The sequence below is a fragment of the Lactuca sativa genome, chromosome 5, assembly GCF_002870075.4.
Source record: "Lactuca sativa cultivar Salinas chromosome 5, Lsat_Salinas_v11, whole genome shotgun sequence".
In the NCBI taxonomy this organism is placed as follows: Eukaryota; Viridiplantae; Streptophyta; class Magnoliopsida; order Asterales; family Asteraceae; genus Lactuca; species Lactuca sativa.
This window is the reverse complement of record NC_056627.2, coordinates 29,245,982-29,267,578: the sequence shown is the minus strand read 5'-3', so window position 1 is coordinate 29,267,578 and position 21,597 is coordinate 29,245,982. Positions and strand designations below refer to the sequence as shown.

General features: G+C 36.3%; 2 protein-coding genes across 3 annotated transcripts; one reads left to right on the top strand and one right to left on the bottom strand.

Moving 5' to 3' along the window:
- Nucleotides 1-10,031: 10,031 nt before the first annotated feature.
- On the bottom strand, nt 10,032-11,912 carry LOC111880523 (GRAS family protein RAD1). Its single transcript, XM_023876955.3, has one exon. It carries the CDS (start codon nt 11,871-11,873, stop codon nt 10,233-10,235), a length of 1,641 nt encoding a protein of 546 aa, XP_023732723.1. The 5' UTR covers nt 11,874-11,912; the 3' UTR covers nt 10,032-10,232.
- A 4,446-nt stretch (nt 11,913-16,358) lies between these two features.
- Nucleotides 16,359-19,727, top strand: LOC111880497 (protein PLASTID TRANSCRIPTIONALLY ACTIVE 10). Of its 2 annotated transcripts, XM_023876924.3 has the most exons (12): nt 16,361-17,134; nt 17,260-17,319; nt 17,398-17,427; nt 17,583-17,656; nt 17,815-17,896; nt 18,011-18,084; nt 18,177-18,243; nt 18,344-18,436; nt 18,536-18,712; nt 18,803-18,853; nt 18,946-19,100; nt 19,199-19,727. In XM_023876924.3, the coding sequence occupies exons 1-12, from the start codon at nt 16,406-16,408 to the stop codon at nt 19,590-19,592; spliced, it is 1,986 nt and encodes a 661-aa protein (XP_023732692.1). In that variant the 5' UTR covers nt 16,361-16,405; the 3' UTR covers nt 19,593-19,727. The 2 variants fall into 2 exon arrangements, with proteins under 2 accessions (XP_023732691.1, XP_023732692.1); XM_023876923.3 differs by having other exon boundaries at nt 16,359-17,134; nt 17,815-18,084.
- Nucleotides 19,728-21,597: the final 1,870 nt, after the last annotated feature.

Here is a 21,597-nt window from a genome sequence, read left to right as displayed (position 1 = left end):
ACTTATATATTATCTTTAGTAGGCCGGGACAGGAAAACTCCGTTCGAAATTCATAACTCCTTCATCTAAACTCCGATTCCGTCTGTCTTTCCTTCGTTGCACTACTATCAATGAGATCTTCAATTCTCGTTTAGATCACTAAGGATAGATATCTATCTACCTTAAATTCACTATTTACGTCGCGCTGGGTCGTGCCGGTTCTGTCGCGAAACTTCGATAGGTCATAACTTCTTCGTTATAACTCGGATTTCGGCATTCCTTATATCTCCGGAATCCTTGTTTCGACCACTACAACTTTATGAAAAGATATCGGGCTTATCTCACACTTTAATTTTGATGCTTATTTTTATTCTTAATTAATCAAACCACATAATTAAGCAATTAAGCACAAAACACATAATACTCAAATAATACACTCTTATTATTTCAAAATGGGTTACAAAGGTTAACCTAGAGTATTATATTGCTAAAAATGGCAAGCCCGGAAACACAGGCGTTACAATTCTCTCCACCTTAGAATGATTCCGTCCCCGGAATCACACATCGACAAACAAATGCGGATAGCGACTCAACATGTCACTCTCCGTCTCCCAGGTGAGATTCGGCCCATTTGTGTGTTTCCCTCGGACAAGCACTAACCCAACCATTTTGCGTCGCAACTTCTTAGTCTTTCGGTCAACAATTGCCTCTGGTTCTTCAATCAACCTTTTGTTCTCATCAATTCTCAATTCGGAAATTGGAATTATATCGGGAACTTCTCTCGTGAACTTCCTCAAATAACACACATGAAAGGTGTTGTGAATTCCATTCAGTTCTTCGGGTAATTCGAGCTTGTAAGCTTGGTTCCCAATCCTCTGAAGGACTTTAAACGGTCCAATAAACCTTGGACTCAACTTTTCCCTTTTACCAAATCTTATAAGTCCCTTCCACGGCGAGACTTTAAGCAAAACCGAATCTCCAACCTCAAAAGTCATCGGTCTTCGCTTCTTGTCAGCATAGCTCTTTTGACGATCTTGAGCTGCTAACATTCTTTCCCTAATTATTTTCAACTTTTCAGCAGTTTGATGAACCATCTCCGGTCCCATAAACTGTTTTTCCCCAGCCTCAAGCCAACAAGACGGCGTACGACACTTCTGTCCATACAAAGCTTGATAAGGTGCCATCTTAATGCTCGAGTGAAAACTATTATTATAGGAAAATTCTACCAACGGTAAATGTTCATCCCAATTACCTAGGAATTCCAAGGTACATGCTCTCAACATATCTTCAAGTGTTTGTATTGTTCTTTCACTCTGACCATCAGTCTGCGGATGGTAAGCTGTGCTTAAACATAACTTGGTACCCATTTCCTCTTATAGACTTTTCCAAAACCTTGAGGTGAAACGGCTATCACGATCCGATACAATCGTTAACGGAACACCGTGAAGCCTCACAATTTCCTTCACGTAAGAATTCGCAAGCTTTTCCATAGACCATTTCTCCCTGGCCGCTATGAAATGCGCACTCTTAGTGAATCGATCAACGACCACCCAAATCATGTCGTGACCATTCTTTGTTCTGGGCAGTTTAGTGACAAAATCCATAACAATGTCTTCCTACTTACCCATAGGCACAGGCAATGGTTCTAAACTCCCGTAAGGTTTCTGATGTTGTGTCTTGACTCTCGCACAAGTCACACACTCGGCCACATACTTTGCAACATCAAGCTTCATCGTCGGCCACCAGTAGTAGGGTTTCAGGTCCCTATACATTTTAGTGCTACCCGGATGAGTTGAGTACATGGTTTTGTGAGCTTCTTCCATCAGAAGATCCCTAATTCCTCCTGACTTAGGTACCCAAATACGATCTTGGAATACATTCAGTCCATGACCGTTAGTACCAAACACCAACGTTTTACCCAAACGTTCCTCCTTTCGGTCATTTTTCTCAGAAGCTTCCTCTTGAGCTTTCTTTATACTTTCCACAATGGTCGAGACAACTTCAATTCTCAACGCTCTTGGCCTCTTCCTTTCAATATTGACCTTCCGACTGAGAGCATCAGCAACAACATTACCTTTACCAGGGTGGTAAAGTATCTCGCAGTCGTAGTCTTTAAGTAATTCTAGCCAGCGTTGTTGCCTCATATTCAATTCTTTCTGATTAAAGAGGTATCGGAGACTCTTATGATCAGTGAAAAGTGCACTTCGTGCCATAGAGTAATGCCTCCATATTTTCAGAGCAAAAACTACCGCTGCCAACTTCAAATCATGAGTCGGGTAACTCTTTTCATGCTCTTTCAGCTGTCGAGACGCATATGCTATCACCTTTTCTCTTTGGGTCAAAACACAACCCAATCCAACACCAGACGCATCGCTATAAACAGCGAAGTCTTCAACTCCATCGGGTAGAGAAAGTATCGGTGCCTCGCATAGCTTCTTCTTTAACTTCTCGAATGCTTCTTTATGCTTCTCACTCCAAGCATAAGTAGCTCCTTTGTGGGTTAAAGCTGTCAATGGAGTAGCAATCGAAGAAAAGCCTTGGATAAACCTGCGGTAATATCCGGCTAATCCCAAAAAGCTTCGAATCTCCGTGGGACTTTTCGGTTGTTCCCACTTCGTCACAGCTTCGATCTTCGTTGGATCAACCATTATCCCTTCTTGGTTGACCACGTGACCCAAGAATTGGACTTCACGAATCCAAAAATCACATTTGTAGAACTTCGCATAAAGCTTCTCCTTCTTCAAAACTTCTAACACTTCTCGCAAGTGCCTGCCATGCTCCTCCTGGCTTTTCGAGTAAATCAGAATGTCGTCTATGAACACTATCACAGATTTATCAAGGAACGGGTTACAAACCCTATTCATCAAATCCATGAACGCTGCTGGAGCATTGGTTAGTCCAAACGACATAACCAAGAACTCGTAGTGTCCATATCTAGTTTTGAGTGCAGTTTTCTCGATATCTTGCTCTCTTACTTTCAGCTGATGATATCCTGACCTAAGATCGATCTTCGAGAAATAGCTCGAACCTTGCAATTGATCAAACAGGTCATCAATCCTCGGCAACGGATATCTATTCTTTATTGTTGCCTTGTTCAGCTCTCTGTAATCGATGCACATTCTCATACTTCCATGTTTCTTCTTTACAAATAACACCGGAGCTCCCCAGGGCGATGAACTAGGTCTAATGAAACCTTTGTCCAATAACTCCTGAAGTTGCATCATCAGCTCCTTCATCTCCGTCGGTGCTAATCGATAAGGTGATTTTGCTATTGGCGTGGTTCCTGGTAACAAGTCTATTCTGAACTCCACTTGTCTATCAGGTGGTAATCCAGGAAGATCCTCGGGGAACACTTCCGGAAAATCACACACCACTGGAATGCTCTGCATCACCTTCTTTTCCTTCTTAGCATCAATCACAAATGCTAAATATGATGTACATCCCTTGGTCAAACACTTTCTGGCTTTCATTAGAGAAATGATCCCAGAATTCACTCGCCGTTTGTCCCCATACACCATAAACGAATCTTTTCCAGGCGGGTTTACTTTAACTATTTTTTTCTTGCATAAAATTTCGGCATCATTGGCGCTAAGCCAATCCATTCCCAAGACGATGTCGAAACCATTAAGTTCGATAGGCAATAACGCCTCGTGAAAGTTATTCCCATTAAGGTCGATCAAGACGTTTTTCATACGATGGCTAACAGGTACAAACTTGCCACTAGCTACTTCGACTAATAAAGCATTATCTAGTCTATCAATAGTCAAAGCTAGCTTTCTACCAAACTCATGCGAAATAAAGGAGTAGTTGGCTCCAGAATCAAACAATATATGAGCAGGTAATTCGTTTACGAGAAAGGTACCTGAAGCGACATCAGCTTCATCTTTTGCAGCCTCAAGTGTCATCTGGAAGGCTCTCGCCTTCGGCTTTGGTGGAATGTTGGGCTTTGCTGCCTCCTTTTTCTTCGGACAGTCCTTCAAAATGTGCCCCTCTTCATTACACCCAAAACACATCCTTTTGTTGTTCGGACATTCATTGGCAAAATGTCGAACCTTTCCACACTTGTAGCAGGTCACATCCTCGCTACATTTCCCAAAGTGCTTTTTCTTACACTTATCACACCACTTTGCTTCGCCTCCTTTTCCTCCAAACTTTTTCGAATCAGATTTCAAAAATTTTCCTTTCTTACCGAAACCAGATGTTCCCTCAAACTTTCTTTTCTCACCAACATCAGCCTTGTCGGTGGTTCTCCCCTTGATCATGTTCTCCACAGACTTGGCAGCCCAGATAGCTGCCTCTAGGGTAAGTGCCTGACGTACTGGCACCTCGTACTCCCATGGAAGTCCCTTCGCATACCGATCCACCTTTGTCAGCTCGTCTGGAACGATACGCAAGGCAAACTCCATCTTATCGGTGAAGTTATTGGTGTATTCATCAACTGACATGCTGCCTTTAGTCAATGTCAGGAACTTGTTCTCCAACTCCAACAGATTTTGAGCCGAGCAGAACTTGCGCTTAAACTGCACCAAGAACTCTGCCCATGACAATTGCAGTGGCTCATTAGGGCTCAAAGTCTTCCCTAGAGTGTTCCACCAACGAACGGCTCCACCTCGGAATTGACGCACGACATAGATAGTTTTCAACTTACCTCTGCAGCCACACGTCATGAAGGCTAGCTCCATTTCGGAGATCCAATCCATAACCCCAATCGGATCCTCCTTTCCATTGAAGGTCGATGGTTTGCAAGTCAAAAAGTCCTTGTACTTGCATCCCATTCCATCATTCCTTCCATCGCGGTTCTTTTGCCTAACTATCGGTGGGTTGGCTGGACCAACAGACCCACTGAAGTTTCCACCTTCCGAGTGCCCTTCATTTAATTCAGGCTCTTCCACACGAATCGACAGTTCTTCACGATTTTGTTGAAGCAACCATCTAGTTTCATCCATATGACGATCCAACATCGTCTGAATCATCAATTGCACACCAGCCATGGTTATTGGCTCAGGTGCTGCTGCTACGACAGGTATTGGCTCAATCACTGGTGGTTGATTCCTGTTTTCGTCAGCATTTCCAACTCCACTTCTTGTTCTCACCATTTTGATCTACACACCGAATAAGGTGAAATTAGATCCTCAATCATGATAGATATTCAAATCATCCTTATCACTCCGAAACGTTTACATGCTAGTTCTAATATCGTAGACGTACGCTTAGAATCCTACACACATAAGGTTCCTAGATCCGGTCGGCAACAGACCATAGATCCGAACAAATAATATCATATATGGCAACATATAACATTTAGCACATAAAGCATTTTAGGCAACTTTCCTAAAATAAACTAGTGCTCGTGTTTAAAACATAACAGACACGCATCTCAAAATTCCACTTAGCATTCTAAGTTTAAGTCTAGAAATCCTACAAATTCCTAGTTCGCTTAAACTAATGCTCTGATACCAACTGTGACATCCCCAAAATCTCGGCCAGAAAAGACCGATTTTCATTTATGCTTTTAAATATTTTCAGAGTAAATCCTTTTGATTTGAAAGAGTTGCGGAATTTGTTCCCAAAAACAAAACATGATAAAACAATGTTTACCGAAGCATTTCATAAAAGAAATGTATTTTCATTATAATCAAAACTCGGGGTGTCATGTTTCAATACAGACCAATAAGCATAAACGAATACATTACAAGTCATATAACAAATATAAACATATGCAGACTTGTAAACAAAACAACTTGATGGTTCATCCATCTCATGCCCTTCCGCCACTTCCTGTAATACAATTTAAAACTGAGTGGGTCAGGCTTGGGAGCCTGGTGAGCATATAGGGTTTTCAACCCACAATAAATATCATATTTAATTTTCACCAACCAACAATAACCCAATTACCCATTCCCGTTATTCTCACTTTAATGTCCCTAAAACAACTAACATAAGAGACCTAGTCTAAGAATATTTCATCGGGGCGACAACACATGCTTCGGGGGTACCTCAGCAATATAAGTCAAATAAGGCAACCAAGAGGGGGATGGAGTACAGCGAATGAACACCCAAGTTCATTAACACCTACAGGTGGCGAACCTGGTAATGTTTCCACAAGACTATCTAGAAAAGTATGTGGTCGTCATCTAAACTCCGCTAGATGACTAAATCAAACAACAACGAGGCCTCTCATCTGTTTATTACACACCAACTATCTACCCATGTTCTACCCAACATATTAGTAGATAAAAATATACATTTGTATACATAGTTTAAAAACCTGTATAACATGCTTTAATCAACACATATATCACATAACAGATGAGGCACACACACACATAACACATATCTCATAGAGAAATAATCAGATCTATAAGATAGAAGAGAGTGAATACACATTCACACATAACACAACCAAATATATACACATAGCACATATTTTATATAAAATACTTCATATTATTGTATTTGGAAGAAAATAAATGCACACTCACTTGATCAGAAGATGATCGGACAGCACTACGACTTGCAAAAGTAGTAATCCTCAGCAGATCTGGAAGATCTCTTCAAAAATCGAACTTCTCGCGGGCAGAGCTTCGGCTCGGGAACCGCACTTCTCGGGATCTTCAGGATCTCGGGACTTGCTTCGGGACTTGGGAATATTACTGGGGCTTCAGGGTACTTCTGGCACGCAAATCGATGCAAAACGGGAGAGAGAAGAGAGAAAATAGCAACCCTAAACGGCTGGCCCTTCAAATCTATTTATAGGGCAAATTTGGCCCTTGCCACGTCGCGACAACCTTGTTCCACGTCGTGGGCTTGGTCTTCACTGCATGCGTCATCCCAAGTTGCATCTGGGGGCCTTCCGGAGGTGACAGGACACTTGCCACGTCGTGGCAACCTTGTTCCACGTTGCGGGCTCTGACAGTTTTGGGGTTTCGCGCCCCGAACTTCAGAAATTCATAACTTTCGCCTACGAACTCCGTTTTCGACGTTCTTTATATCGCCGTGAAGGTGAGATTATGCTCTACAACTCTCGTTTAGACTCCATTGGCTAATTTTGACTTTATTTTTAATATATTATAAGTATATTACTTATATATTATCTTTAGTAGGCCGGGACAGGAAAACTCCGTTCGAAATTCATAACTCCTTCATCTAAACTCCGATTCCGTCTGTCTTTCCTTCGTTGCACTACTATCAATGAGATCTTCAATTCTCGTTTAGATCACTAAGGATAGATATCTATCTACCTTAAATTCACTATTTACGTCGCGCTGGGTCGTGCCGGTTCTGTCGCGAAACTTCGATAGGTCATAACTTCTTCGTTATAACTCGGATTTCGGCATTCCTTATATCTCCGGAATCCTTGTTTCGACCACTACAACTTTATGAAAAGATATCGGGCTTATCTCACACTTTAATTTTGATGCTTATTTTTATTCTTAATTAATCAAACCACATAATTAAGCAATTAAGCACAAAACACATAATACTCAAATAATACACTCTTATTATTTCAAAATGGGTTACAAAGGTTAACCTAGACTATTACATTGCTAAAAATGGCAAGCCCGGAAACACAGACATTACATGACCAAACTCGCCGAGTGCACTACTGTGACTCGGCGAGTCCACACGTTTTCTTACTCTCTTAGTCCTCCTTCGACTTACTGAGTAAATCCTCAACTCTGCAAATCATCACATATCCCAATCTGTGAAATGTCCCGACCCAAATCGTCGAGTCCGACTCCTGACTCGGCGAGTACCATCGTGCATTCTGTCCTCTAGATTCCCTCTGACTCACCGAGTCACTTCCCCAACTCAGTGAGTCACCAACTGTGTGATTATCGGGAAAACCCTCATCCTACTCGCCGAGTCGGCTATTGGACTCGGCGAGTTCATGCCATGCTCAAGCTGAACCGACCTCCTGAGTTCAGATCCGCTCCTCTAAACCGTAGATCCAGCTTCCCAAAGCATTATAATCACGTAAAGCTAACATCTTGGTGCTCACGCAAAGGTTCAAAGGCCTTATTTGAAGATATGACCTCTAAAATGACATCCAAAGCTCATAACCCCCATTAAGACTCATAAAGCTCAAGGGAAAAGGGTCTCTGGACCTCTTTGGGTCCAGATCTACAGCACCAACACGAGAGGGGACCAATTACTCCATATAACCATCCTCTAAAGGGGCTAAAAAGCCCTAACTCTAAGAATTACACCATAAACTGAAGAAGGGTCGAATGAATACCTCAAAATGAAGTCTCTGAGCCCTGGAATCACTGGATAGCTCACTTAGGGTTTCTCTCTAGGGTCTGGTAGCCGCAAATGACGGCCATAAGGCCCCTTAAATAGGCCACAAACCCGAGGAATTAGGGTTTCATTAATCAGCGTAGACTCGCCGAGTCCATCCATCCACTCGGATAATGATTCGCGTCTCTGCTCAGCGAGTCTACGCATCAACTCGCCGAGTTCTTCCACAAAACTTGAAATTCAATGAATAAATATAATACCTGAAATTCCGGATGTTACACCAATACTATCTGCCATTAAAACAATATATGGTTCAGCTACTACCCTCCCATTGCCAACCACAACTCTAATAGTTCCTTTAAAGCCATAGAAGGTCAAACCAGTCAAGGATCAGCTCTCAAGTCTCTTTTGTACCCTTTTTATAGTTGAAAGAATTGTGAAGATCTATGAAGTTCTTGAATTGGAGGTTTTGATTGTTTTGGGTGCGACAATTAAGAAATAGGTTTGTCATTTGTGATATAAAATCTTGATTTTCTTGTATTATTGCAATTAGTTGGTTGGGGGTATAATCACGAAATGATAGTGTTATGTTTGATTTGGTTATTTTATAAGCAAAAATATTGAATTTAGCAAAAAATAATATAAAAGGGCAAAATGGTCATTTTTATAATTCAGCACTGCAATTCAGAGGTTCTAAACAAACAACATTTAAAAATTCAGATCTTAAAAATTCAGACCCTCTTAGAAATTCAGACCACTTAAAAATTCAGATCCTACCAAACAGCCCCTTACATAGTTTATTCACTTGTGAATATTAGATGATATATTCACTTATGAATATTAGATAATATTTTCATATCTGAATATTACGTAGTATTACATGGTATATCACATATAAATATTACATAGTATATTCACTTGTGTTCACTTATGAATATTACACAGTATATTCACATATGAATATTATAAGGTATTTTCACAAATATATATAATTTTTATATTTTATTCACATATGAATAACATACAGACTTGCATATTTGTTTTTTTGTTTTAATAATCATATACCGATTCAGGTGATAATTTAGTTTATGCATTTCATCAAACAGTTGGAGTGCATACAATTTAGCTTTTTTAAAAATGTTAAAAACATGATACTTTGACTATTTAAATCTTACAAAATAGTTTCAAAAAAAAAAACAATTTGATCTTTTTCTAACCTCAATTTTGAAGTTTTATTTGATAATCGATGTTGAATGAATGATATGAAGTGGATTTTTTGTTGATTATCGATGATGTTGATCTAATGACGCTGGGAGTATAATTAATCGTAGATGTTGAAGATCTGATCGTATTCAAGCAGAATTGAATGTTGGATTAAAAGAACCAAAAATGAATTTTTGTTGTTAACTGTTGAATCGTGTTGACAAACATGTTATTGACGAAGATCGATGATTGATTAACACTGGATGATGTTGATGATGGTTTAATTGAAGAAATCTGGATGATTGTTGAAGGTTGGAGAAGAAATTTGGATGATGAACGATGAATGGGTTTGGACTGTAATCTAATTCTCTACAGATACGTATTTGAGATTGAAGGTTGTTATCATATTTACAAGTTTGCCTCCGTGTCTTTTTATGCTTAGATTAAATGAGTGACTGAGAATGATTTCCCCATTCTCAACCTTTTTTATTTTTTCAATTGAACCCACCTCTCTATATATATTCAATTAATTTATTAGTTTTTCTTCATTTGTCGATGATGAAATTTATTTCAAAATTCAAAGTAATCCGTTTCACGGTTTAAACATGTTGACATTCTTTAATTTTCTTGGATAACCAAATTTTTATTTCTGTCACCCCCAAAATTCAATGCTGTCACCATTGGTATTGGATACTACATCTCTATATATGCTCATAGAGATGAGTTATATGTAATCTTATTGAAATGTGAAAATAGCGTTTTATTGGCTGAGAAGAAGTCAAGAACATGAAACCTCATCTCGATATCTCTTAAGGTTTCCAGCAAGACACCGCCACAATGGGCTTCGATTTCCAACCCAGAACCACACAACCTTTCTCTTCCGCAATGGTGTACCCTTCACAAACCTCGAGCTTCGCAAGCCATTGTTTTGCTCTACTCACCATTTTGATCGGTGAAGCCTGGAACCCTGCCCTACTCATTCGCCTCCTCCATTGATCCACCTTCTCATGCCTTTCCACCCTATTAGGCCCTTCACAACTCACAATGTTCTTGATTTCTTCCGCAAAGTAAAACTGTTCGATTTTGGCCCGTTTAGTGTCGTATTTTGGTAACATCGCATCAAGTGCATCGAAAATGGCCGAATAATAATGTAGTGCTTCCATGAACCTCCCTATGAAGAAAGGTCCGTTATGGTTCGAATCCTGTTCAACAAGAACCATGACTTTCGGGGCAAGCTCGTGGATTATTTGTAGAACCGAGTTTAACGCACCACGACTTTCTTTTACAACACAATGAAGTTGTAGAATACTATTTATGACCATAACTTCATTTTTGTATGTCGTAATGTCCTCCGGTTTAAGGGTCTCCAAACTGCTCTCCACCGTAGAAAACTCGAAATTTATGCCCTTTTCTCGGGCATAGGCCTCCAGTTCGTTACCAATAATAACAAACTGGTTAACGCAGGGCCCAACTGCGGTGATTCTTAGGCGACGTGGAGTCGGAGTCTGGCTAGCCAGACTCTCGATCAGCGCACGCCATTGATGTCCGTGTCGTAGACCCTGTGTCATTCCTAGGTCCACGACATGGACATAACTCTCTCCCTCAAAGGCTTCCAATATGGATAAATTGGCGACAAAGTGACTAAATTGAATGTGTGGGCAAGTCGCGTAGACTAATTGTAATGCTTCTTCCTTTTTCTCTAATGCGATGGCGTTCAAGTTTTTTGCAGGGGCTACCAGGCCGACTGCACCCAGTGGTTGCACTAACGCGAGTCGGTCTGTGAGCCCCTGCATGAAACAAGATGCAACCCTTTGGAAAGATGACCCGAACACAAGTGCGTCACCTCGAAGCTTAGCCAACAAACTCAAAGCGTGAGTTTTATCACGACAAGCGACGGCTTCAGCACATGAAACGAGTAATTGGACTAAATGCATTCCGTCTCTATTTCCATCATCTTCAACAGTTCCGTATTCTGAAATTGCGTCCTCAATGGCCTCGGCTTCTAAATACCTTTGTGTATATGTCCATATATGGTCACGAAAACGAAGCTTAGGCAAGCTATTCATGCTCTTACTCCGATAGATAGTCATATTTCCAGCATTTAAGGAACATGTATCGTTGAAACTCGATTCAGGCAAGCTTTTTGATCTTTTCATCTTGTTATGCGCAAAAGATACATCTGTCAAGCCTGCTTCCTGCCAAGTAGAGTTTGGATTGTCAAGAATCGACAAATATCTTTGAGAATAGAAGGATGTGATTGAACGATTTTGACCTTCTTTATCTTCGTCGTTTTCCAGAAGATCACTGGTACCCAGATCGTAAAACAAATCTGATTTACGTTTCGTGCCACCAAACCTGATTCTTGGATCGACTCCATTGACGACACCCACTTTCAGACGATTCGTATTCTGTTCATTGTAAAGTGGGCTTGCCAATAAACCAGGAGCCATTGAAATCTCTTCTTATGTTTTTTTCTGTTTGAAGTTGAGAAAGAGACTCAAAAAAGCTCTGAAAAAACCATAAACCAAGTGAAATCGACTTATATAGGCGCCAAGAGTTCTTGGTTTTCGCGATTTATATTTATTTAAACAAAATTACTATCACAAAATGGATTAAAATACGAAGGATTGCTGACTTACTTCGATGTCTTTTTGTTAGGGAAATATATGCTAGCACAGAGCAATCAAATTGCAGCTTTACGTTCCCAAGATATTGGAGATAAGAGGTTGGTAGCCGGACAAAATGGATTCGAACAATTTTACGGGGTTAAATGTTAATTTTTTTTTAATAACAAGTAATCCTTCATGCTTATATGGTAGAAGTTTAATTGAAAGTTTGTTGCACAATAGAACGAAACCTCCAATTTAAGAGGCAAAACATCCACCATTGACATAATTATCCCTTATAATTAATTGAGTTATATTTGTATTGTATATATTCTTACATATTTGACAAACTTAAATAATTAATAGGAATAAAGTAACAATCTAATATTTTGTTCAAGTGAAATTTTATTTGATTTAAGTAAGTAAATTATATTGAAAATCGATTAAACCTTTCCCTAACACCTCCAAGTTTTTCTAAAAATATCCAAGACTCGTCATTGTTATAAGGTTCCGTGTTAGACCCTTCTCTTTAGGAGCATCCAAAACGACCTTGTACGCAAGAATCCTCACCAATGCGTAGAGAAGACTATTTCGCTATATATTATTATGAAACCGAGGTTCATCATGTGAATCTAAAATTGCAGTTTCTATTTTATACAAGTTACATAACCTATTCAACAAAAACCGACCAATCGAAGCCTATGAATTATTCTTAATATACTAATAAATAAATTTGGGATACCATATAATTGGCTTTAATTGCCGCCAAGACAACGGGAAATTGTGAAATAAACAAAGGATTTTTCACATAGTTGTGTTTGTGTTGTGCTCCGAGGTAACCCAACAAGAAGGGGGCTTAAGGCTTTCTATTTGGCCTTCCTCCACCGATTCAACACCGTCCCTCCACTTACCATAATAACAACTGTATTTTAGACTGATTTTCTTTTAAATAACTTTTTACAAAACCGACTTATTTGTTTATTAATTAGTTCATTTAGGTGATATTTTATTTCTAACATGATAAATTCGTAAAATCAAGGCTGAAAAGGAAATATGTTGACAGTCGTCCGAAGCATATTGTTATGTTTAAAGCATCCTAAATTGTTTCATTCAAGAATTTAAATAGCTTAAAAAATATGTATTAATTAATAAAATAAATATGATCTGAATTGGAGATATATTCCAGAACTTGACTATAAGTCTAAAACCAAATTAGATGATTCTGACCATAATGAAGTCCAACAATGATGCCACTTCAAATATTATCAACATCTCTAACATTAACTACATACATACACATTCATTACTTTCATATTTAGCTACAAAAACGTCTGCCAGTGAAAATATTAGGAACCTAGCATTTTAAAATCAAGTCTCACGTGCTTCAACTTTTAGTGGCCGGTTGTTGATAATAGAAATAAAAATATACATACATAGTGTTTGAAAAACTCGATTTGTTTAGCTTTGTTATATGTTAGGAGCTCATGTCATATACAGACCCAACTCTATAAAGTTCAAGGTCAAAATATTTAATAAGAGAATGTATGTGACGATAAATGTTAAAATTTTCGTCGATAAATGTGTTTTCAGTTTATACTTTATATCTCGCGGTTCGGATTCTTTTAGATGTTAAGGTTTTTTTTTTTTTTTTTTTTTTTTTTTTTTTTTTTTTATAGGAACTATTGAACATGTCACATGATGTTGTTTTGTATGTTTATAATAATCTAAGTGTAAGACTCATGTGTTATATAGATTAATTAAAAAAATTAAATATAAATGTCTAAATATTTAAGAACTTTGAATTTATAAAAAAAAAATAAGAAAAATAATAAATTATTAAAATTGATTTTTTATCTTTTAAGTTTAAATAAATAAAGAAAATAAACTAATGAGTCTTAATTTGGTTATTTTGAAATAAGAAGGTAAGTATATTAATGAAATTGATATTTATTTAGTACTACATTTATTGTAATTATTCCATTAAAGTATTACATGAAATTTTTTAAAATATAAAAACCTATAAAATGACATGTGAAAAATAAATTAATTCAAAATAACCATAAAATGATATTTGACAAATTGAATGAGAGTGCAACATGTGGCAAAAAAAATATTCATTTATTAAAGTAGATTGTTAAAATATAAAAATCAATAAAATGACATGTGAAAAAAAGATAATTCAAAATAACCATAAAATAACATTTGACAAATTAAATGAGAAAATGATATGTGACAAACTTTCCATATTATTTTAAAATGGGTTTGTCCTAACCTTCCATTTGAAACTTAATTTGGCCTTTTTAGGTTGGAATATTTATGATTTTGGGCTCAAGTATTCAATATACGAATTGGGTAACATATTTACGTAGACATGGTTTGGGCTCAAGTATTCAATCATATATTATTCATATATATATTTTCTAACGTAGAATGAAGATTAACACCACGAAAATGTTCAAGGTTTCATAAAAAGAGATTCTTATTAATTAAAAGATATCCTCCGAAGTTTACAATGATTTGTTTCATAGATGTGATTAAATGTCAACAAGCATTACAGAATCATTGAAATTTAAAATTGACATGAAATTATTGAAATCAAGTTTTGGGAAAAACCAAGCATAGGGCCAGGCATAAGATTAAGAAAAGATCCTCAGCATAACTGTCAGTACACCCTATCGCTCCCTATTATAACAAATTTCTCATCCATTCGGGGAAAGTCTTATAATTAACTGCATACATGCTTTATGAAAGAAATATTATCATCAATGGAAGTCCTTATCAACGCGATTTGTTTTGTTTACCGGCTTTAGTCTAGCTCCTCAAGTCCCAAACTTCAGTAATGATTTTTCGTTTCAGTTGTAAGCTGTAATTATCTAACATGATTGACAGTGAATCTTCTCTAAAAACTCGAGTTTTTAACAATGAATAAGCCCGTCAATATTTTTTTTTTCTTTCTATCAATTCAACCCATAAATTAAAGAACATTAAAAGGATTAGATTCATTAATCCAAGGATTAGATTCATTTAACAACGCTATTCTTATAATAAACATAAAAGGAGCTAAATTGTATACAAAAGAAATGATTTTGACAAAAGTATCATGTCTCATGAGTTTTCTTCATTTGTATTTTAGAAAATTTTCAAATTTGTTTAATGATCTTTATTGTTTATTTTATTTTGTTTAACTGGTAATCTTTTTCAGACAATAATATCAAATATATCAAATATGATGGTCTTAAAAGTTAATAATTTGGAAAAAAAATGCAAATTGTAAAAGCTAATGCTATAAGTACATTTATTTTACAATTCCACCCATTGTGATTTTTTTTGTCCCTTTTATCTTTTTTTTTTTGTTTATTATTATTATTATTATTATTATTATTATTATTGTTGTTGTTGTTGTTGTTGTTGTTGTTGTTGTAAATATCGATAAGCGTATAAAATTCGGACGATATTATAAAATTCAACCGACTATATAAAATTGAACAAAATCAAAGTTTGTCTTTATTTATCACAAATATTAATTGGTTCAGTATAACAATTGCGTGGTGTGTTATGCGGATTGAAAACAGTTAGTCGAACACTATATAATGTTTTCCATGCAATCGAATGTTCTGATCTGTATATAGGGAAAAGTTTAGACAAAACATTAGACAATATATATGTTCATTGTAAGTCAACCATTACATAATGGTTATGGTGAGCCTGGATCAACATTGTAGTTGTTGATGATGAAAAAATGTTCCGATAGACGAAATAATAATAATAATAATAATAAAAAAGATTGTTTATGAATGAATGTGATGGAACGACAAATAAAAGTAAGTTTTTTTATCTAATTTAAAATTATGCTTGTATTTAGAGTGTAATTTCAATATGAAAAGTAAGTTTTTATTATTAATAATAATAATAATAATAATAATAAGTAAGCTTTTTTATTCAATATGAAAATATGATAATAAATGAACAAAAATATATTTTCCAATATGTAATTGTATTTGTAGTGTAATTCTAAAAAAAATAAGTTTTTTTTAAATAATAAAAATAATCTAATAAATAAAAGAAAAGAACAATAAAAAAAACAAAAAAAAAAGCAAAAAAACAAAAAAATAATGTCAAAAGATAAATAATCGATTAGATGAAGTTAGGAAATAAAAAAAAATAAAAAAGATACTTATAGCAAAACCCATTATAAAACCTATCTTTACAATTCACCATAGTTTCGTGATCCATTTGAAATTAAAAAAACAAAGATTGATTGCCTATTACAGTCCCTATGTTTACTTTTTCTTTACAATTCGGTCAGCATAGTTTCATACACTACAATTACATAACTACTCAAACCAACTTTATCCACTCTGAGCAAGCAAGTGAGAATGCAAACCCTCTTAAACCCTCATCCCATCTCCTTTCTTCCTCCTCCAAAAATCCTAAATCCTAGTAAGCTATTCAAATCCCGTAATATAAACCCATCCCTTCACTTCATCTCAACTGGAAAATTCACCGTTAAAGGTTTCTCAGCGGACGAATTCCCGGTCGATGAGGATTTCATCGAAAAATTCGGTCCCAAAGACGTGGAAACTGAAGATGAAGCCCGTCGCCGCAACTGGATCGAAGGAGGTTGGGCTCCATGGGAGGAAATCCTTACTCCAGAAGGAGATTTCGCCAGAAAATCACTCAACGAAGGAGAAGAAGTAGCATTGGAAAATCCTGATTCGATTGAAGCCTTCAAAATGTTGAGACCTAGTTACAGGAAGAAGAAAATGGAAGAATTAGGGTTAACAGAGGACGAATTTTACGCGAAACAGTTCGAGCTTAAGGGCGACATTCCGGAGCCCTTGAAGACGACATGGGCAGGGCCGCTGGTGGTCCGTCACGTGCCACCGCGAGATTGGCCGCCGAAGGGGTGGGAAGTGGATAAGAAAGAGCTGGAATTTATCAGGGAAGCTCATAAGTTTTCAGCTAGAGTTGATCTTGAGCAAGTACAGAATGAAGCAAAAAGCAATACAGATGATTTGTGTTTGGACAGATATAAGGTGTTTCTGAAGCAGTATAACGAATGGGTGGATGCGAATAGAGATAGATTGGAGGAGGAATCATATAAGGTTCATCCCAACACTCAATTCTTATAGTAATTCCTCAACTTGTAATTAATACTCACTTTGAAAACACCCCATAATTCCAAGCTATTCATGTTATACACTAATGAGATCCATAATTTTTGATACAGTATGATCAAGATTATTTTCCTGGTAGAAGGAAAAGAGGGAAAGATTATAAAGAAGGAATGGTAAGTTTTGAAATAATGTGAACCAAAATCGATGATGATCTTACGTTTTCTTACCCACTTTACCTTTCCCTTCTGCAGTACGAGCTACCATTTTACTACCCCGGACAAGTAAGTTTTACTGCTCTGTAATTCTCTTGAGCCATGTATAAGTATGCACTTGCATTGATTTTATTACCAAAATGAACCTGTAAATCTTATTATCCAAATAGCAATTCATGCTATAAACGTACTTACATACATACATATATGTATATCTTGTGCAGATTTGTGTTGGTAAAGTGACTACTTTGCATCTTTATCAAGGAGCTTTCGTTGACATTGGAGGTGTTCATGATGGGTAAGTCTTGATAAATGATGTGTATTAAGTCGTTAAGTCGTTTCTCTGGTCTATTAAGTCGTTATTTCTGCATTAAGTAAAAAAAAAGAAACACTTGTATACAATATATATAGCTTTTTAGACTCTTAACTCTAAGTAAAGCTCCATGGTCATTTCAGGTGGGTCCCAATTAAACGTAATGATTGGTATTGGATCCGACATCATATAAAAGTTGGTATGCATGTCATTGTTGAAATTCTGGTGAGTTATGGCTCTTCAAATGCATATTTCTGCTCCTTATTCCTTTTAAAAATGTTGTATTTTTGTATTATGTTGCTCAAGTCAAATGTCTGTCTATTTTTTTATTTTTTTCAGGCCAAACGAGATCCTTACCGTTTCCGATTTCCAATCGAGATGCGTTTTGTTGATCCTAATATAGATCACCTTATGTATGTTTTCCAGTTTTATATCTTTTATACATAGAATGTTAATCAGCTCAAAACTATAGCAAAATGTTTGATCTTTGACTTTTTACCTACAGTTTCAAGAGGTTTGACTACCCACCAATTTTCCATCGGGAGGAAGATACTAGTATGGATGAGTTGCGCGTAAGTTTTATTTGTTTAATGGTTTCTTATATATTACTATATTTACGTACGTATGTATGTATACATGGATTTACTGATGGTTTTCAATACTTATTAACAGCGTGATTGTAGAAGGCCACCAATTTCTAAGGATGATCCGGGAATCAAGGTGGAGGAAGAACCTTTAATATGTAATCACCCTTACGTTAATACGGTATGTATATCCTCTCTTGTTGTCTGACAGTTGACAGTTGACAGTTGACAGTTGATAGTTGACCAAATACCATTGAATAATAATGAATTTGGTTTGCAGTTATGGCAAATACATGTTGCAGAACAGTTGATTATGGATGATATGGAGATGAACCCAGAAAAATACGAGGGTAAAAAATTGTCAGAGTTGAGCGATGAGGTGGAATTCAATGAAGAAAACAGTGTCGAATACAGCCAAGATTATTATAACCAAACTTTACTACCCAAAAGGATTGTGGTCAGTACTCACCACTTGGCTTTTGCTTGTTCAATCATCATTTATGAATATTATTATTAAGTGACATTTCTTTTAACATGTATTCATCAGAATGTGAGCGTGAAAGATCTTGACCTAGATGCTGCATACGCAGAGCGCCAGGTTTGTTTTGAATTTGATTGATGTCAGCTTATTTCCCGTTTGCCTCCTATGGAATTTAACATCATGTATATGTATATTTGGGGTTTGCACAGCATCATAATAAATTGAAAATCGAAGCAATGGAAAAAGGCGCAACATCTTACAAAATCGACAAGTTAAGACGTAATCATGAGATGGACGAATACGATTTTGTTCATTGGCGACGCTCAGTTGAGGAAAGAGAAGCCTTACTTCGAGACATAAGCTGGTAACTTTTTCTTATTAAAACATTCCACTTTAAAAAAATTATACAATGCTATGCTATTTCTTTCATTTAATGTTATGTTTTTTTTTTTTGTGGTTTAGCCGTAGAGCGGTTGGTCTACCATTGGAGGAGCCAGGAAGGTACCATGACCCGAGCAGCGTTGCAAAAGACAAATATGACCCTGAAAACCCTCTGTATAGATATGATTATTGGGGGGAGCCAAAAAGTTCTGAAAAGACTAAACAAAACCGATTAAGAGACTTCCACAACAAAGGAATTATAGGTAGAGGAATGGTGTGGTATGAAACATCGTATGAAGATGCAATGAAGAACCAGGATGAAACGCGAGCTATGGAAATGGCAGAAACAAGGAATAAAGAAGAAGAAGATGAAGATGATGAGGTTGATGATGTCATTTATGAGATTGTTTCTGAGCCACAGCCGGAAGTCAATGGGGTTCAGACCAATGTATTTTCAGATGAATACTATGACTAGGTTTTTGGTGTTTGATGTATGTTGTATAGGTTAAGGAATTAATCTCGTAATCAGTGTTTTTGAGGGAATGATTGTCGTTTTTTTTTGGGTTTCAACATTGAATTTAGTGATGGATTAAAATTTTTGGGAGACAAATATATGGGTGGGCTGAATTTGCGTCTTTAATCAAATACTAACTTATTTGGAAGACATGGAGATGAGGATACAAGATGGGCCACCATTTAACATGTTGGATCGATCACATTACGAGTCACAAGATGGATCACATGCACGTTACAAGAGATGCGTGGAGTACATCTAAAATTTATCTGAATAATGCTTTGAATTTGCCATTGGATTGATCCTTATCCATGACAAATGGTTAAGGACACTGAACTCTTTTGCTAATCACACGTGGAAGAACATAGATTAGAAACAATTGCGAAAACATTTGAGGGCTATAAATTAAAAATAGAGAAAAATGGTCTAAGAGTTTTGTGATCTAAACTTTCCATATTTCAATTTGGTCATTTTTTTTGACAGCCATATTTTTATAAAGAGGAACTAGCAAGTTTTCTTTCAATGTTGGGATCTTTGCAAGACGCTCTTAAATTTCTCCTAGTAAGTTGTGCACATGTTGTTTAGTAAACTAGGTTTAATAACTAGTCATCCTCTTTCCCTTTCATTTGATTCAAAAACATATTCTAGAGGGGAAAAGCAAATCATGGCGATTTTTAAAGCTTAAGAGAATATTGGAAGACAATTGGAGGATAGAACATCTTAATTTATCTCTAAAAGGTATAAGCTTACTTTATCTCTTCATCTTCTTCATCTTAGAGATTTTATTCTCAAGTAGATTCTGAAAATTGGAATCTTTAATGGATACACTGTTCAAAGGCGTCGACAAGCACTACATTAGTAGTTTTTGGATGTTGAATCAATCTATATCATGATTCTAACATCAAACTTTCCATTTATGAGCTCGATTCACCATTTTTTGGGTTTCCAAACTCTAGGTAATGTGAGAAATCCAGGTTATAAAGCTCGTTGTATTATTTGTATGTGATTTAGTTCTAGAAGCTTGTTGTAGATCATCAAGGTATCACCATTTCACTCTTGAAATGGTTGATTTCACCTCTAATGATCTATATGGGGATTTGGAACCCTAACTTGATGAGAAGTTGTAATTTAGATAATATAACTTAATACACAAATTTAGTTTTATGGTTTTGAAATCAAGGCTAGAGAGAGAGAGAGAGAGAGAGAGAGAGAGAGAGAGAGAGAGAGAGAGAGAGAGAGAGAGAGAGAGAGAGAGAGAGAGAGAGAGAGATTTTGTATTTGTGATTTGCTCCTTATATGATTCCACTGGATCATAAGTAATTACGAGCTCAACTGATGATTCCAACAGTGATCCATCATTGGAAAAGAATGACATGATTTCTACGTCAAGATAATTCACAAAAATGTTTTGATCAAATTAAATGCAACTAGAGGGTGTGCCCTCGTGTTGCTACGGATCGAGAAAATTTTTATTATTTTCTTGGTTGTTTCAGATTTCATAGTTCGTGTTTATTTATGAGACAGTTTTTTAGAATATACATAATGGACCAAAGTTGACAAAATATATAAACTATGGTGGTTAGATGTTGAAAAACAAAAATTAATATTAGAGAAGGGACCAAAATTGCCAAGTTGTAGAAAATATTATGGCTTAATGTAATTAATATTAAAGAAGGGACCAAAATTGCAAAGTTGTAGAAAGTATTATAGCCAAATGGTGTAACATTAAAGAATAAGGGATTAAAAGTGTTAACATCACAAACAATTGTGGCCAATGTTTGAAGGACAAAACTTTACTATTCCTAAGTCTTCCCACTTTTAATTATATATATATATATATATATATATATATATATATATATATATATATATATATATATATATATATATAGACCAAAACTACCAAGTTGTAGAAAATATTGTAGCTTAATGTAATTAATAATATTAGAGAATGGACCAAAATTGC

Coding starts and splice junctions, on each gene's coding strand:
- LOC111880497 (XM_023876923.3), top strand. CDS start 16,406: ATGCAAACCCTCTTAAACCCTCATCCCATCTCCTTTCTTCCTCCTCCA. Junction 17,320..17,397: donor AAGATTATAAAGAAGGAATG/GTAAGTTTTGAA, acceptor TCCCTTCTGCAG/TACGAGCTACCATTTTACTA. Junction 18,244..18,343: donor CTAGTATGGATGAGTTGCGC/GTAAGTTTTATT, acceptor ACTTATTAACAG/CGTGATTGTAGAAGGCCACC.
- LOC111880523 (XM_023876955.3), bottom strand. CDS start 11,873: ATGGCTCCTGGTTTATTGGCAAGCCCACTTTACAATGAACAGAATACG.